The sequence below is a fragment of the Zootoca vivipara genome, chromosome 7 (genome assembly GCF_965207765.1).
Source record: "Zootoca vivipara chromosome 7, rZooViv2.hap1.1, whole genome shotgun sequence".
NCBI classification, from domain to species: Eukaryota; Metazoa; Chordata; class Lepidosauria; order Squamata; family Lacertidae; genus Zootoca; species Zootoca vivipara.
This window is the reverse complement of record NC_142590.1, coordinates 13,217,074-13,235,265: the sequence shown is the minus strand read 5'-3', so window position 1 is coordinate 13,235,265 and position 18,192 is coordinate 13,217,074. Positions and strand designations below refer to the sequence as shown.

At 41.4% G+C, this 18,192-nt stretch overlaps 2 protein-coding genes across 7 annotated transcripts in view; one reads left to right on the top strand and one right to left on the bottom strand.

The window, feature by feature from the left end:
- Positions 1–1,638: 1,638 nt before the first annotated feature.
- RO60 (Ro60, Y RNA binding protein) lies at positions 1,639–15,366 on the bottom strand. 3 transcript variants are annotated; one of them, XM_035121865.3, is made up of 9 exons: positions 15,189–15,366; positions 12,308–12,910; positions 11,535–11,755; positions 11,243–11,389; positions 9,763–9,900; positions 8,704–8,820; positions 7,886–7,999; positions 6,557–6,703; positions 1,639–5,925 (listed from the first exon to the last, which is right to left on the bottom strand). In XM_035121865.3, the coding sequence occupies exons 2-9, from the start codon at positions 12,885–12,887 to the stop codon at positions 5,773–5,775; spliced, it is 1,617 nt and encodes a 538-aa protein (XP_034977756.2). In that variant the 5' UTR covers positions 12,888–12,910; positions 15,189–15,366; the 3' UTR covers positions 1,639–5,772. The 3 variants fall into 3 exon arrangements, with proteins under 3 accessions (XP_034977756.2, XP_034977757.2, XP_088529858.1); XM_035121866.3 differs by having other exon boundaries at positions 3,529–5,925; positions 14,774–15,319; XM_088673732.1 differs by lacking the exon at positions 15,189–15,366 and adding an exon at positions 14,906–15,042 and having other exon boundaries at positions 3,529–5,925.
- Positions 15,355–18,192, top strand: part of UCHL5 (ubiquitin C-terminal hydrolase L5) — a 19,460-nt gene continuing 16,622 nt past the window's right edge. For 3 of the 4 annotated variants that reach the window (XM_035121871.3, XM_035121870.3, XM_088673734.1), the window contains exon 1: positions 16,331–16,602. In XM_035121871.3, coding sequence (XP_034977762.1) covers positions 16,521–16,602 — 82 coding nt within the window. In that variant the 5' untranslated portion in view covers positions 16,331–16,520. Of the gene's footprint in view, positions 16,021–16,330; positions 16,603–18,192 lie in introns of those variants that run through there. The other variant, XM_088673735.1, reaches the window with a different exon arrangement.

Here is an 18,192-nt window from a genome sequence, read left to right as displayed (position 1 = left end):
TTTTTAATTGAGCTTGGTGGTGAGCATTAATTTGAGTATATACTTTGTAAAGCACAATGTTTTTTCTCCTCTGCAAGGAAACCAGCAGCAACTGAAGCATTTCCTTCAAGCGAATGGGTCCTGCTGTACGATTTAACTCAGCCATAGAATTATTGCTTTTGCTCAGATTCTAGAAACAGAACTTTGGAAATACCAGAAGAACAAAGCATAATAATTGTGTATTTTTTTTAAGAACTTTGTTGTACTCTACAAGTACCATGATTATTCAACCTGTGTCTCACAGCTTTCTGCCTAACTGGGCCCTCAAATTCTCAAACTTCTTACTAATCTTCTCTAGAGAAACAAACTCAACTGGAGTCCTTTTGTGCCATTCAAATACATGCAATCCCACTCCAGTATGAGGCTATGGCAATAAGAGATCACTGGACCATAGGCCTAAGCAGCTGCAATACTTTCTGTTGCCCTAGCTATGGCTAAAAACTTGGGAGCCAGTTATTTGGTTGCTCACTGCCACCCACCCACCCAGCTTGAATTTCCCAGAAAAGCTTCAACCCAATTGAGGGGTATGTTGGCACAGATGTTAATCATGGTTATAACCAGAATGAAAAGTCAGAAGATGATTAAAAAATCCCAATGAAGGGTGAATTGTAGTTAGCATTAACCAGTGTAGATGTAGCTATTTTGTTGAGGCTCAACTCAAATTTAAGGCCCTCTCGCTTAACCAGTTTAAAGAATTTGTTGTGTTTGCATCAGCCTATAGGCTCCGTCTACTACTCGACAGAAAAGAACACATTTACAAAAGTGTAAAGAAATAACAAATATATATATATATATCATTAAAAAAAGAACAAAGGTCAGACTAGCAGCACAAATCATACCTGGAACAGACAAACCTCAGAAAAGAAAGTGGCCAAAAGGAGAAAGGGGAATTAAGATGACCTCTATAACAACTACTGAAAGGGGAAAGATACCTGATTAGAGCACTATTCATTCAGCCCTTCCCATGTACTTCTGTACATCAAGTAATGAGAAAAATGAATGGTGGCTAAACAGCAGCTGGGTTGTGAAAGTTAGCACAGTAGCATTTCTGTAGTGAGAGATGTGGCAGCATTAAAATTCTATTTATACACCAAAGGAAAATATATTCAGAATTAGTGTATGTAAAAACAATAATGTCATGGTGTATTCCATGGACCATCAACGATTTACGACTCGTGAGCCAGAAGATGTGACACACACCAGGTATTTCATGTACTCTTCTGTGAGCTCAGGAATATTCTGCACATGTAACAGGGAATTCTCATAAGCACATGGACTCCACAGAAACACACACAAGGCACCAGTGCCTGCCTGGCCTTGGATTACACTCATAGTCTAGCTTTATGAACTGTCTACTTATCAGCATTAATCAGCTCATACTTTACAACAGCTTGCATCCACATTTCCATGTAACAAGGTTTTCCTGCCCTTTTTCTTCCCACCTGTACCATATGCCACATTTTCCTGAGGTTTCAAATTGCCATGAGAAGCGTTCATTCGGGGAGGGGGCACAGCAGTAGAAAAGATGAGCGGGGGGGGAGGGGGATTGTACCCTCCTATGTAACATGCAGGTTTGAAATAGCATACAGAAACAGAAAGAACAATTTCAGTTACATTTTAATTTGTGTTCCCAAAATCTCATAAAGTGCTAATTGCATCCCTTTTCAAAGAGATCAATTTTTTTTCTCATCTCTGCATGTTCATCAGTCCTGCTAAAGTCTTCATTTTTCTATCTGATTATTAATTTAGACCGTTTTTGTAATTATGCATCTTACCATTTGAAGAAAGACATGCACTTCAAGGAATCAACACTTTCCAGGAAATACAGCTTCCTTCTCAATACTTCTTTTAGCATTAGGGCCTTAATTTTTTATTCTTCCACCCCCAAGTACCCATGTATGCTATTCCTAAAATCATTGCTCAGTTTTGTACTTCTGCATCCTCTTTTCTAGAGACTCCACAAGTAGCAGCTCCACAGTGACATTTATAGAACTTTCCCAGAGTTAATAACTTAGTTCCATTATAATGAGCATATGAAAAAGTTTTAACTCAGAATTAACTGTTTGTTTACCCAAATGCTAACCATTATTATTATTATTATTATTTGCAGAAGCATTAATTCAATTTCTTCAAGCACTCAATCGCTCATAGCTGCTTAGCAACCTGTCCTATATCAGCACTCTACGCTACCTACCTAGTAACCAACTGAAGTCTGGCCTTTTCTGCCCTCGTGAACCTATTGTATTATGTACCACTGAGATCTGTATAATTTGTTTGTAATACAGGGATGCCCAGAATAGAGGACACAACAGAGATAAATAGCACATAGAAGAATGATTAAGAGCCTTTAACCATCTTGGATGCAGGACCAATTATGACACCTCACCTTCTACTCTGATTTGCTGCTCCCTTCCTTCCTTCCTCTTTACCTGCTACACTCACAACTGCTTCTGCAACAAAGGCAGAAAAAGGCAGGACTGAACTTCATAGCATATTGACATCAAAATCAGAATAGCTAGCCATATCCCTGAGAAACATTTGTATACTGTAGACAAACGTCTGCAAAACGGGGTTTAACTCCTACATTTTTTCATAAAATATTGGCACAAAGGCCATGAATTGATCTAAAAGGCTCACTGATATTGTTTGGGGCAGGCATGGCCCAACTTGGCCCTCCAGATGTTTTGGGACTACAACTCCCATCATACCTAGCTAACAGGACCAGTGGTTAGTGATGATGGGAACTCTAGTCCCAAAACATCTGGAGGGCCAAGTTTGGCCATGCCTGGAAAGGCAATTCAGATCATTTGTTTGAACAATTGAATTCTGAATGCCATCTGGCAGGCAGGTCACAAATGACATCTGGCTTTTTCCATGCTTTTTACATTCCTAGAGTGTGTCAAACACTGAGCATTTTTCAATGATGTGTATAACACGAGTTAACTGTACTTAATTTTGAAAGTGTAAGAATATGGTACAGTTACGGCTATTCCTTTTAGTTTTCAATGAATTAAATTTGTGCTAAAGCCACACAAAGTCACATCAGCTTCTTTCTACTTGGAACAATTAGCTTACAGTACTCTGACTTGCCTAATGTTTACACCAAACTTTTACCAATGCTGTACAAAGCATACTTTATGTTAGTAACATTGTATGTGTAGCAACTACTTTCACACTTCCTATTCTATCATTTACCATTTCCTGTGCTTTTGATATTCTCATACCTAGGGAGAGGGCAGTAGTTCTGTTCATTTGGTCAGTAATTATCAATAGTATTTGCTGATCAATCATGCATCTAATCTATGTAGGGCATCTCTCTACGGGAAGAGGCATAATACTCATAACAGAATGTTGTTGTTTTTTAACAAGAAGGAAATAATGCCTGCTATGTACACCAGAGCTAATTTTAAAACAAATATCACCCAAGATATTAGAAAAGCAGCACAGTGTTGTGGTAACATTTTTAGACACTTGCCTCCTTTAATTAAAAAAAAAAATCAGACAAGAGATTGCAGCCACAAGTACTTCATATGGCAATATTTTAAATATAGCTGCTTCTGTGGAGGGCAGAGAAGTAACTATGCATCTCGGCAATTACAGAAACAATCTCCTTCTAAAGAACTGTACCAAATTATTAATTATCTTGAATATATTAATCTTGGACTTTTCTAAGACAATGCCTGGCACTTCCAGTTGAAGTACTTACTATTATTGAAAATGTGTTACTCAATTGATATTTTTGATCAAAAAAAATTTTAATGAATTATTCTACCATTTAGTCAAACTTTGCAGTCCTGTATTAAACATATGCCACTACTTTACATAACTATTAAGTGTCTTAAGATGCACATCCTGAAACAATTGCAAATTGTCATTTCCTGGATTCTTTAGCCATTTTAAGCATTAAAAAGAAAAGAAACAGCATTTGCCAGTAAGATTCTGAAGTTGTGAGAAAATGCAAGCACCTATAGTAGGTACCTTATACAAAATGCAGTGCAAACAATTTTGACTGGATAAGAAGCAGGCAGTTGCTGCATCCCTGCTCATTACAATTTAATCAAATGTTTACTGGGTTGAGGCCCGTACACACTGTGGACTATAAAATGTTTGCAGAATGCACTGTATAATTACTTTGCTATAATTGCACTGGATTTTGACAATAGACTAGTGCTTGCATTGAGAAGTGTTTTCAAAAGAACACTTGAAAGAAATTTATCAACCTATGACTAAAACATCAGAAAGGAAGGGTGTGGTTGGTGTTTTTTTTTTGTATTATATGGCATACTTCAGGACTCCAATATACATGCATAAGTATCAATTTTGCTCTACCAGTTGCACTGATTAACACCAGTGGCCTGTAAAGAAGAACTCAATATACTGAAACTTTCTGCAGAAGCTGGCGGAAGGAAATGGGTTTTGAACCAAGTGAACAAGGCATAAAGAAGGGCCGTTTGTTACCTATAATGCTCATAGATAAGGTAATGTTAGTATTATATACCAATACATTCAGCTCTGGAAAAGACCAAAAAAATCCATTATAATTTAATTAAAACTCCCCCATTCAGTTTAAAATATATGTAGCTTTTGTACCCCTATCACAGTTGTGTGGTCTAGTGCATTCCATAAGTATTTCCCTATTGTACACAACAGAGCTGAAAACTACAAGGTTGGTCCATGGGCTTTGCCTGCACTAATAGTATACCACAAATCACTGTTGACTAGAATTTAGTTTCCCACTGGCATCAACTGCACTCAAGATACCTGAAACCTGTACAGGTTCAGTGCTGTCACACTTAAAAGACTGTTTCAGGGCATATTCCCTACACCATTTACTAGCATGAAATTACTTGTCACAATTTTTATCTTTGCCAACAATCCTCTCTACTTCTTTGTCCCTGTGCTTCAAATGGTGAGGTCTGTAATTTCATTTGCCTTTGAATAAAATGTGCAAAAAGACAAACTTCCTTGGTGATCCTTCTTCATATCAGCAAACGTATAAAATTTAAAATTCATGAATTAGTGTGATGAGAATGCATGACTACGAAATCGTGCAATTCTTGCAAGACTTGTTTTGAAACAAGGAATGATGAAGGAGGAGGCTGAAGACCAAACACCACCCACATATCCCTTGGGACAATCCAGTTGTCCAAAAAAATATCGCAATACTTGTAGATACAGAATCCCCTACAAATAAAAAGGAGCACTGAAAGCAAGTTGCCAAAAGTAAGTGTGATGTACACAATGTGAACCGACACACATTAATAAAAGTGAGTTAACCTGTAGTGCAGACTTGCCCTCACTTTTCCTTTTCAATACAATGAGTAACAGCTACTCAAGCAAACAGTTATTAACCCAACACAATGTAAAATGTTAAAATCACTTCCCATCTTGGAAGTAACAGAATAAAATTATTCTCAGAAAATAATGTATAAATTGATGAAATACCTTGCTATTGGTAAGCTATTAATAAAATTAAACACATATGATGTTCCATAGGTATTTCTATAAGGCTTTCCACTGCTATTTTAAAACTATATGCAACAGACGTAAACAATCTCCCCAGAAAGTGGATTCTGCCTCTACTTGTCTGTACATCCCCTTTTAAAAAGTTCAACTTTCCAATTGACGCATCAAACTCAGTCATAAGTTAGTACAGTCAGTCAATCCGACTGGTAAGTCCCAGGTCAAAGTCTTCAGCAAGTAACAGATTCAGTAAAGCAGGTGCTCACAGATTTAAATCAAATCCAAAGTGAAGTTTCGAATGACATCTGGTGCTCCTGTGTCAAAGCCATGTATGTCCAGCATGCCTCTGTCATCTGGGTCTGCAATGGTAAAGCTGTTGGATGTCAATCCACAAACTATCAGCTTGGATGGGATACCCATTCTCTAAAGGAAGAAGAAAAAGATACACATTTTTTCCAGTGTGCAGCTGCACAACCAAATATGAACTGTTTACAAAAGTAAAGTCTTGCCCCGCCTCTTTGCTTCTGGAGCATGCAAGACAGTTGACAATTTCCCTGGCTTTCCAATTCCATCTGTTTTCCACTACAATAACATCCCCCGCTGCTGCACATTAGGACAATAGAGAAGTTGTACTGGCTCTCCTACTGCCATTGCCTCTCTGTCCTACCTATGGAAATCATTTTCTTATTGGCCCGGCTTAGCTTCTGGAGAGCTTTTATAGCCACACATACACAAATCTGGTTGACCATGATGCAGACCCACTGAAAAGCCACAAAGTACAGCACCATACACTGATACTGACCAAAGTATTGTGAACTGAGCAAAATGTTTAAAGAAAATGCTTTATTTTTTAGTGCCGCTGTTGTAAACTGGAATATTTTTAACAGTGTGCCAGCCACTAGTATTGTAGTTTCAACTGCCACACATAAAGGATTCTAAAGAGTTTTTATTTCTGCAACATAGCAGTCATCCTTTAAAAGCTGGGAACTATTTAAAAACCAGTTATTTCCTACAGAAAAAACTTCATGGCAAAGTTGTACAAAGGGCATTTTACCTCTCTATACGTCCTCAAGGCTGTGGCAGGATGAGTATCTCCAGCAAATGTCTCATTATCTGTTAACACAATAAAGACATCAACAGCTACGCCTGTCTTCTGAGCCCATAGCATTGGAAGAGAACAATCTGTGGCACCCATTGGAATCTAAGATAAATAAGAAACCATTATTAACAAAATTAATAATATTAACAACAACAACAACAACAACAACAACAACAACAAATTTTATTGATACCCCGCTCTCACCGGCCCAAACCAGGCTGAGAGCAGCAAACATCAAATATATGACACATTACCATAAAATCAAGCAATCAATTAAAATACATCTTAAAATCAACAAGTCAGCAGACGTTTTAGATGAGAACCTTACTTCGGTTCAAAACTCTACTTATCTCTCACACTGATACACTCTGAGAAGCTCTCTGGAAACCCCTGACGACTTCTTATACTCTTCAGCATCCAGCATAAACTTTTTGTTTTTACCCATATAGCTCTCCAAAATCTTGGAGGTTTTGCCCTAGCATCTCTCTGTGCTCTTAATTTCCTTTTACATCCCTGTCCACAACATTTACTCAAACTCTATTGCCAGCGATTGACCCAAAGACTCCTATTCTTACAACAGTGTTAGCCGCATTCTCTTTCTGTCCCTTATCCCTAGAACTCCTATATGTTTCTTCTTTCTCCTTCTACCTTCCAATATCACTTCAAATCTATGCTGAGCCTCAACTGCAACAAACCTTAAATACAGGCAACTGCCCTTGGTCTTCCATCTTAGACTTGTCTCTTCCTTCTCTCCCAGTTACTCCTCTTTTTGAAATTTACGGTGTAAACTCTCAACGCCAGGGATTTGTTTTTCTTCAATTTTGGCATGCAACTATGTAACGTGTCATGTACATATAATGATGTTCAATAGCAAAAAAATGAATTTTAGTTCTATATTTTTGTTGCATCTATTGATGTTTGATACAGGTCTCGATTCCATCTTTTCGAACAAACTAATCACAGATTTTTAGATCTTAAATATACTTACTAGATGGAAAGTCCCATTAAGCACAAGTGGACTTACATCCAAGTCCATATGTATAGGATTATATATAGATTGGGGAACAGTGAAAATTGCATGAAAATGTTATCAAATGTAGCTTCAGTTCAATTTAAAGGTGAAAAAATAATCTGAAAGTGAACAAGATGCTTCAAAATATTATTTATAAAAGATTTTGTTCAAAATGAGGGGGAAAGTTTAGCAGTAGTTCTTTTTTGCAATTCAGAACAATTAGTTGAACTTCCACATATAAAATTAGAGACAAAAATAAAAGCTTTAGATACCTCAGACATCTTACGTAACACTTGAGGTAATGTCATGTCCTCAGTCACCGAGCAAGGGACCATTTCATGGGAAAAGGCAACAATATGAGAATCTTTTTCAGTTCGTGCAACAACCTGGTAAGAGTGTTAAACAAAACAGAAAATTAAGCCATGTTATTTTCATTTTGTGTTCTATGTTCTGAAGGGAGACCTAAGGGTACCACTGTCTGTCTCAGGATTTTCAGTGTCCATTGCTATAGCCACATTTCCCCTTCAGCTTCTCTCCTCTTGTACTTCTCAAACTTATCACTCTCTACCAGATCCCTCCATCCTCTTGTATTTTGTTTGCTGCTCAAGGTGGCTCCTGTGTGCCTTCCTAGAGATGTGAAGGCCTGAGGAGAAAATAGGGGGGAAATCCTGTACTTTCCCCAGGCCTTCACATCTCTATGCATTACTATAAAATGTGCTAATGTGAGACATTTGGGAGTAGAAAGGAGGACATTGCTCCCTCACTGAGTTGTTTGTTTGTTTTCCACAACCACCCCAAATACATGCATAATTATCTGCATTATACTTTTAGATGATAAAAAGTTAGATAGGGGTCATTATGTTTACTTTGCAAGCATGCTTTTCTCTTTTAAAGTAATCCTTTAAAAAAATGAGGAAAGGCTCTCTAAGGCATCACAAGCTACTCTCTTACACTACCCCCCACTTAAGTTTTTACGTGTCTCTTGATTAGTTATGTAGACAGAGTGCATGTCTGGGCACGAAAGACAAGGGAAAGCTACCTCAACGTTCAAATTAGGGTTGAAATAATTTGGTGAACAAACGTAACTTACCATACACATTGTTGCAGCAACTGTACTTGCATTCAGCACACTACCCAAAACTTTTTGGAACATAGAGTCACTGACATCAATTGCAAGCATGAAACGCTTCCCTGTTGGCTCCACTGTCTAAAGAAAGAGTGTGAGAAGTAAATTGGGGGAATGGCTGTTATTATTATGGTTTCATAGCATAAGCATACATTGAGAACAAGTAATATCAGTAAAAGAAATTGCTACCTTGGAAGAAAAAAGAGGGTGATGTCCAAACTATGGTCATCTGCTAATAATAAATATAATAATAATAATAATAATAATAATAATAATAATAATAATAATTTTATTATTTATACCCCAGCCACTCTGGGTAGCTTACAGCATATTTAAAAACAAAGTAAAATATCAAGCATTAAAAACTTCCCAATACAGGGCTGCCTTCAGAGGTCTTCTAAAAGTTGTGTAGTTATTTATCTCCTTGACACCTGAAGGGAGGGTGTTCCACAGGGTGGGTGCCACTACCAAAAAGGCCCTCTGCCTGGTTCCCTGGAACTTCGTTTCTCACAGGAAGGGAACCAGCTTGTGCAAACTGGACACCGTCGTCGTCCCATCCCACCCACCCCCCGTTTCCCCACAGGTCCCCAGATCTGTTTGAGAGACTCTGGAGCAAAAGAAGTCATGTTACAGGCACAACATTGGCTCTTGTCCAGAACTAGACCACACAGTATGAGAAGGATGCACAAGATGTTGTTCTTTATCTCTCTCTGTTCCAAATACAAGGCCTCAGGGAACTCAGTAGTAGGAAGTGGCTGAAGCAGCATAATCTGCAGAATGTGACTTAGCCAGGACAAGAAAGGAGGCAGAGAAGCAAAAGATTTCTGTTTTTCAGAGTCCTTAAGACACTCTGACCATCCTGTCCTTAAACCTTTATTATTAAAATTCAATACTTTCATAAATGAATATTGCTCATCTGGAGGCTTATACTATATGTGTATGTATGGATAGATTCAAAATAAAGGTTAAATCAACATGCCGTTAAAACAGGTGTGGCCCTATGCAGCTACAACTGAAAATTACCTTGAAGGTCTTGTAAAATGAGGCATCAAGTGCTTCCAAAATGTCATTATCAGGTTGCCAGCGAAGTTTCCCCCGATAACCACGTTCTCCTTTGTAGTTTTCTAGTGCAACCAAAACATGGAATGGATGTATTCGAGCCTAGAAAAAGAGGGCTGCATTCTCAAAGACATGTAATTGACAAAACAATATTCTAAATACAAAAAAAGAGTGTTGACCATCCTAGCTTACATTACTTTTTCAGAACTTTTGCATAATCTTCACTTTACACCAAAGGGGGGATTTCAATATGTCCACACAATATACAGTCGTAGCTTGGATTTCAAATGCCTTGGCTCCCTAACAATCAAAACCCAGAAGTGAGTGTTCCAGGTTTCAAATGATTTTTGGAAGTCAAACGTCTGGTGTGGCTTCTGCGACTTTCAATTGGCTACAGGACACTCCTGCAGCCAATCAGAAGCCATGCCTTGGTTTTTGAATGGTTCCAGGAGTCAAACGGACTCCCTGTACACATTTGGTTTGAGAACCAAGATATGACTGTATGTTGAGATATCCAGGTTTTTTATTTGTTTTAGGATTGCAGTTTTTAGCAACTTCTCTCTGATGCCCTTACATCACATCAGATCAAAACTGTGTTGCAACATCAATACCATCTGCCTCCAATTAATGTGTTTCTACTCTTTCCATCATACTTTACTCTAGAACCTACATTGCAGGATTTAACCCTCTTCCCAACTGAGTACTGTAAAAGAAAAGATTTCTTTCCCATTTGAGTAAAAGGTTTCTGTTCTTCCTACATAATGATGGTCCTTTAAAATGGTACTCAGAATGGTGGAGATAGTAATAATGTACTTCATCTTTTTCTGAGAAAATGCTTCCCAACATTTTCCTTGATCAATCAATTTCCTGAACATATGGCAATGTGCAGGAGAAAGACCTCATCCTCATAAGATTCTTGTTTTTATAACCTTATCCACAACAACCACAAATCAATATATTTCAATCAAGATTTGCAATTCTAAAACTCTTACGTGTGAAACTGCTGTTTTTAGTTGCAAGTGTAACTACACCAGGGGTAGGCAACCTAAGGCCCGTGGGCTGGATGCGGCCCAATCGCCTTCTCAATCCGGCCTGTGGAAGGTTTGGGAATCAGCATGTTTTTACGTAAGTAGAATGTGTCCTTCGATTTAAAATGCATCTCTGGGTTATCTGTGGGGCCTGCCTGGTGTTTTTACATGAGTAGAATGTGTCCTTTGATTCAAAATGCATCTCTGGGTTATTTATGAGGCATAGGAATTTGTTCATTCCCCCCCCCCAAAAAAATATAGTCTGGCCCACCACATGGTCTGAGGGACGGTGGACCGGCCCACGGCTGAAAAAAGTTGCTGACCCGAGCTACATCTTCAACACCAATTTCTATTATTGGAATGATCTACTTCAACTGCACAGAGCTGCATTAGCATAATACACACGAGAGTCTCACCTTTTTAAGAAGTTTTTCGTTTGTTAGTCTTTCACAAACTGCTGCTACTTCTGGGCTTCCTGGTTCAAGAACAGAATTTGCTGTCATCTTTCCTAGATTCCTCAACATTGTTGTTAAAAGCATCTCCTGTAACAATGCTTTCCACACCTTGTACAGATTGAGATAGAAAGACCAGGATATGGTGTTTTAAAATGAGGATATATTGCATTTAACCATTTAAGAAACAACAGACAATTATACATCATCACGCTAACTACACAGTTAGTGCACATAACAAATTTAATGCACTCACCTCTTTAGATTTCAAATGATTTGTCAGAAGGTGTTCCCTAACTAAACTATATTCTTCTATCAAATGAATCACTTCCAGTTCATCCTTTGTATGCTTTACCCTCTCCACTGCCTCCAAATATTTTAACAGTTTTTCAGTCTCAGGAGAAAGCTTGCTGTCTTTATATGCTTCTTGGACTTCCTTCCACCCTTTCATTACATACTTAATGACTACGGCAAGGCCTGTTGAAATAGAAAAAAGCTATACTCAGTAACTCTTGCATAGCAGCTTATTAACAGGATGCTTAATAAGAAGTTTCCCCCCAACTGTCAAGTAAGTGACCGGGTTTTTATCTACAGCAAAATATGCAAATGCACATCAGTATAACTACTGTACATTTACATCAAAATATCGAAACTATTATAAGAGATAATTCAGTTTTAATGTAAAAAACCAATAATTTATTCATTTCACTGTGTAGAATGAAATGTAGAATGAAACGGGCCATACATAAGTATAAAGTAAAAAAGTGATTTTTTTTAAGTGAGATTTTTGTCATTCTACTTAACATGGTAGTAACAGACTAAGGACCATTTCTCCCGTTACGGTGAAAGCCATGAGTAAAATCACACGGTTACACTTCTAAGTATCTGCAATGTCTAAATGAGCCTGGGCAACAAAAGCTCCCCAGTTTTATGGAGGCTTCATTCCTCACTCTTTCATTTCCTACACACTCAGACAGCTCTTACTCCAGACAATTATAGCTGTAATGGAAAATTCCCAATTGTGGTTACCTTCATTTGCAGGCTTTAGATGGGATAACCTGAGAAGATCTTTATGACACCAGCCATTTCTTTTCTTATATTTTGTCACTGCTAAAGCAATAGCCATGTCATTCTTCCCATTGTACCACTCCGCAACAGCTTTTCTTAGGGCACGGCCCCAAATGCCACATTTCATGCCCTCCTTCAGATCCTTTTTAAACTGAATGAAAGTGAAGAGATGGGTTGGTGTACGACAAACTTCAGGGACAGCCTTATAAGCTGCTTGTTTTGTTTTTGAATCAGAACACTGTGAACAAACGGCAAGTGCAAACAATGCTGGCTCCTGTTTTGCTGCCCTTCCTTCTTGACTGAATGTCTTTATTTCCTGTACTACGTCACAGCCTCTGCCATCTTCAATAATCCTCAGCAGAGCATCAGCATTTTCAAAGCCCAACTTTTGTTCCTTGATGTAGTAAGTACCTCCCTCAGAACCAAAACACAAGAAACGACGCAGTCGATTCATGTCAGTAACCTGCCACACGTATCCACCTTCAGAATTTGGCAGCTGCTTTTCATTGCAAGGTTGCGTTTGACTTGTTGCTACTTCCATTGCTTCTCAATGTTAGAAGGCTCCTAAAAAAAGAAAAATATGTTTCAAAAATATATATACAGTGGTACCTCTACTTACGAATTTAATGCGTTCCGAACGCACATTCGTAAGTCAAAAAAAATTGTAAGTCGAATCCCATAGGAATGCATTGGGAGAAAAAATGCGTAAGTCGAAGCAACCCTATCTAAAAATTCGTAAGTAGAAAAAACCGCATCCAAGATGGCGGACGGAGCTCCGTTCGTAAGTAGAAACATTCATAAGTAGTTATTCGTAAGTAGAGGTACCACTGTAATTTCTATGGCTTACCTTCTCTTTAGTGAGATCTATTAATCTGCATGGATATAGTTATGCTGCACAAAAAGTACTGTACCGTAATACTGAGATTCTGCTACTGTCCAGAAGTTATATCTAAATGTTACAGCCTCACATTCATTTGTCGACTTACTGTTGCAGCAAGCATACAAGGCTGCTTTATACTGAATCAGACTATTGTGCATCTAACTCAGTACTGTCAGCTTTGACTGGCAAAGGCTCTCCAAAGGTTACAGGCAGAGGCCATACCTAAATTGACCTAGAGACACTAGGGATTGAACCTGAGAGTTCTGTGTGCAAAGCAGATACTATACAACTGAACTGCGGCCCTTTCTCCAAAACCATTCAAATCAAGCATATCGGAGGAGGAATACTTATTTAAGTTAAGGAACAAAGAGTTTATACAATGGAACCTCTACTCACGATCACAATTCGTTCCGGAGGTCTGTCCTTATGGCGAAATGGGTCGCTGGTAGAAGCGCCATTGTGCACAGGCACATTCGGCAGCAGCCCGCTTCTGCGCATGTGCAGATGCTGGCAGTTGCTTCTGCACGTGCGCAAATCGCAGCAAACCCGGGTTTGCCACGGTCGCGACTTGGAACGGGCCCTAAGTAGCGTGGGACGTAAGTAGAGGTTCTACTGTACTATCATAGCAAAAGAAACAAAATGTGCTAGCTGCTTCAGGGGTATACTATGCCCTACCAGAGAGTCACAATATATTTCTAGACAACATATTATTGTTACACATGAGTTTTTTTGCTGCTGTTCTTAATAACGATGAGATTCAAATGATATGATGCAATTATTTGTGCTAGACAAGTTCCAGTTATACAAGCACAGTGATATTACGCAAAATAAAATGTTGGCCATATTTTTGAACAGAAATTGAAATCATTTCACTACACACATTCTAACATAGTTTTGAGCCCCAATCTTGCCTACCAGATGGATAATTTGTCAAGGAAGAAAGGATTCTATCTATTTAAGTACAGAGTACAATAAAAACATTAGCAATCCATCAATCTCAAGTAACAGGCAGATAAAACCACCAGAGCAGGGCAACAAGCCACGATGCAGCAAAATCTACTTGATAAATACATGCTTCAGAATCACTGCTGACTTATTTGAGCTGGAAGGATGTTACACAAATAGGGCAACACTGAAAAGGTCCTCAGAGGAATGAACCTCTTCAACTTTAGAACAACCAAAAGGGTTTATCCTCCATCCCTGATTTTAACACAGACAGGGGCAGGTCTATGTGGGAGGAGCCATTGAATTTGTAGTCTGCACTGTTTACACTACGTACGCGCGTTCAGCTGTCAGCTGTACAAAACACAAGCTTCCAAAACTTCCTGCGAAGTTTAGTATTTTGACCAGGCAACAGCAGATCGACACCTTTTCAGGCTGCTGAGCTTCTGTGCATAAATTCACACACACCTCGCCCAGTGAGGTCCCTTTATTTTATTAAATCTGTATACCGCCCCTTCAAGATCCGAAGATCTCGGAGCTGGTTCACAGCATGAAAATACGAAATAAAACTACAGGCGAAACGAAGTAATAAAAACAATACAAACCCAACAACATGTACGGTGCGGTCCCCTGCTTGTGCGCGCAGTCTTCCACTGAACCAGTGCTAAAGGTACCACCGCAAAGGAGTTTGAAGGCTATTGGGGGGGGTGTATTGGGAGGGATGCAACACCACCGACCTGGGAGAGCAACACAAATCCACGCAAAAACACAACTTCCGCCAGTTCACACTGCCTAGCCAGCCGCTGTCTGTTCGCGGCGCTCGTGTGAGCGTGAGAACGCGCGTGTGGAGTAAGGAAGGGCTGCGAGAGAAGGCTGGGCGCCGCCGCCGCCAGGCCTTCAGGGCGAGCAAAGGCGAGGGGCGGATTCCCTACGCCGACTCGCCTGAGCCGCTGAGGGTGGCGGACAAAGCGGGTCCTCCGGCGTCACGGCCCTTCCCCCCGCCCGAGGAAGAAGCCGTACCTGAGCGGCAATAAGCGGCTCCCTGAACGGCCTTCGACGGGACGCGGGGGTGGGGAGGTCCCGGCGGGCAGCTCGGAGGCTTCTTGTTCTCCGCCTCAGGACCCCGAGTGCCTCCTGACAACTTCCCTCACGAGAGGACCCGGATGCAGCGGCTCTGGGAGGCCATCCCCCAGGACCCGGATGTCGGCGCCCGACCCCGCCTTCCCGGCCGGCGCTTCCTTCACGCCACAAAAACAAAGGCCCGGATGGAAGGAGCAGCAGTAGCAGCAATCCTCTGGCCCACCACCGCCTTCTGTCTCCCTCGGCTCATGATTCTCGCTGAGATCTTAAAAATCTAATAAATTATAAAAGGATAGATTTCCCTCATGTAGGAATGAGAGAGCAGGCGTCGCCCATGTATCCCTTTTCATACGGGAAAATAGCCTACCTACTTTCCAGTGTTGAGCCTCCGCACCTCAGAAGTGAGGCCCGTGTAGACTTAGCGGCGCTTCCTCCTCTTAACTAGGCCCTTTTTAAGTGTGTGGGAAACTTAATAGCCCGCCTGAAGATTCGGAACTACGACTCCCAGCATCCCCTGGCCATTTGGCCTGTTAGCAGGGGCCGATGGGAGTTGTAGGCCTGCAACGGAAAGATGCTCGCAGAGAGAATAGCCGCTTGTTGACGAGGCTCGAGGAAGCATTTTTTTTATCTGTAAGGAATAACTAAATATAGAATCATAATCGAATAATATTGTTTCCACAATGAAAGGTGGTTAGGCAGGGAGATTGGCTGCCTGGCGGAGGGGCACCACCATTCCACGAACTAGCGACAAACGCCTACTGCCCCTTGTTCGGTAAGTGGCAGATTCCTACGCACGCACGCGCAGAGGGACTTCCGGTCGCCGGCCGAATCGATCGCGAAACCCAAATGCATGGACACGGGGCATGGGGAACGATAGAGACGCGAGGCTAGAACGAACGGGTCCCCTTTTTCACGTGACTCTCCCTGCAGCCAAACCTTCGTGAGCGCGTGCGCAGCAGCGGTCTTCTATAATCTCGGTGGTTGGCTTTCCTCCTCAACTCTTTTTTTTAATCCTTCCCCTTTCACCATAGAGACGAAGGAGACACTTGCCTGGGCGACGGACGTCGAAGCGGCTCTGCCGCAGAGGTTGCCGGGAAAGGACCGGCGCGTGCGCTGCTTTGCGGGCGTTCGAGGGCGGCGTGAGGAGAGAGAGAGAGAGAGATAATTTTGTAGTAATAATAATAGTAGGAAAGGGTTGTCGCGTCAGGCGGACGGAGCAAGAGCGAACGGGACTCTCCCGGGGGAGAAGGCAGTTGCGGCCGCTCCAGCGCCATGGCGGGAGGAGGCAGCGCCGGCGAGTGGTGCCTCATGGAGAGCGACCCGGGCGTCTTCACGGAGCTCATCAAGGGCTTCGGTGAGGCTTGGCGGCGGACCACTTCTGGGGGAGGCGGGTGGGCCAGGCGGCGCCTTGCCACCGGGGAGTGGGGGGATAGGATTTTCCCAGCTCCCTGTATTTGTGGGAGGAAATGTAGTCTCTTGTCATGTGCAGAGCGCCTTAGTTGGGAAAGCCAGCTTCCTCTCATTGTGTTTAGGAGTCCTCACTACGGTGCCTCCGAGGCGTGTGCAGAGCGCCTTTCCCATCCGGTGGAAAGCAGGATTTTCGGGCCCCAAAAAAATTCATAGCGGGGGAACTGTGTACATTTCCAAAATATAAGATTAAAAACAAATAAAATAAAACCTACATACAGCAACAGTGTTTTGTGTTGTGTAGGCTCCTATGATGTAAGCCTGCTAGCCTGCTCCCTAAAAACAGCGACTATTTGTTTTTGACAAAGGACAACTGGCCATAGCTTGGGGCCTCATCAAACCTAAATCTGGCCCTGAATGAAGTACAGGAAAGGCTTGCATGCTTTTGCGTTGTCATTCTGCCCAGCTATTTTATAGACTCCTGGAAACGAAGCATCATCTCCTTGTAGCCCCTGCAATGCAGGAATCTCAACCGTAGGAGCCAACTTCTAGGGGCCGAGGTCCCTTCAACCCCCTCCCCTCCTATAAAATATTTGAGGGGTCCAGGCCTCCCCCTTAAAGTTGATGGGCATTGCCATACAAAGGTGTGCATGTGCCGCGTCTTGTGGTCCCTTATGTGTGGTGGGGCATACCTGGGGCTCCCCAGTGTTTTATTCAAGTTGGCACCCCTGATCTTAGTTAAAGCATCCGTGACAGGTGGTCATCCAACCTCTCCTTAAAAACCTCCAATGAAGGAGGGGTCCACAACCTCCCGAGGGCGTCTGTTACTGCCATAAAGTTCACTCTTGTAACTTGAAATCTTTGGTTCAGGTCCTACCCCTCCAGAGCAGGAGAGAACAAGCTCAGTTCCCAAACTAGCATGGCTGGTTGGAAATACTAGCAAAGTCACACCCTGATGTACTTGCACTTGGCCCAATTCATATGTCTATATATATGCTAATGGATGCCTTCTATGGCATTGGACTTGGGCTGAGCCTGGATTCAAGAGCTTGTGTAGAACTGCTTCATACCATTATTCCGGTTTCTGGTTTTGTATGTTGCTCCCTCGGCCAATAATGCGAGATGAGCACGCAACCCCAGAGTCGGTCACGACTGGACCTAATGGTCAGGGGTCCCTTTTTAAGGGCTATTTATTTTATTTGCCGTCAAGCTTTGTGTTTGAAAGAGTTGTAGCCAGCCACTGCCCTGTATGTGTTCCTGTATTTGCAAACTCCTTTTAATTGTGTTGGTGGCTTGTGTGTGTGCATTTAACACAATGTTGACATAAATTGACCCAGTTACGTATTTCTCTGCCCCAAACATGATATTGTGTATTATGTCAGTTGTAGGGCAGGGGAGTATGGCTTGGCCACATGGAGACATTGTGGGCCTAGTTAACCCACAAGCCAGAGATTTCTCACTACTGATCTCAAGTGGGCATTTACAAACATGTTTCATAGAAATGTGTTTGATAGGAGCTGGAGTTGGTTGGTGTCTC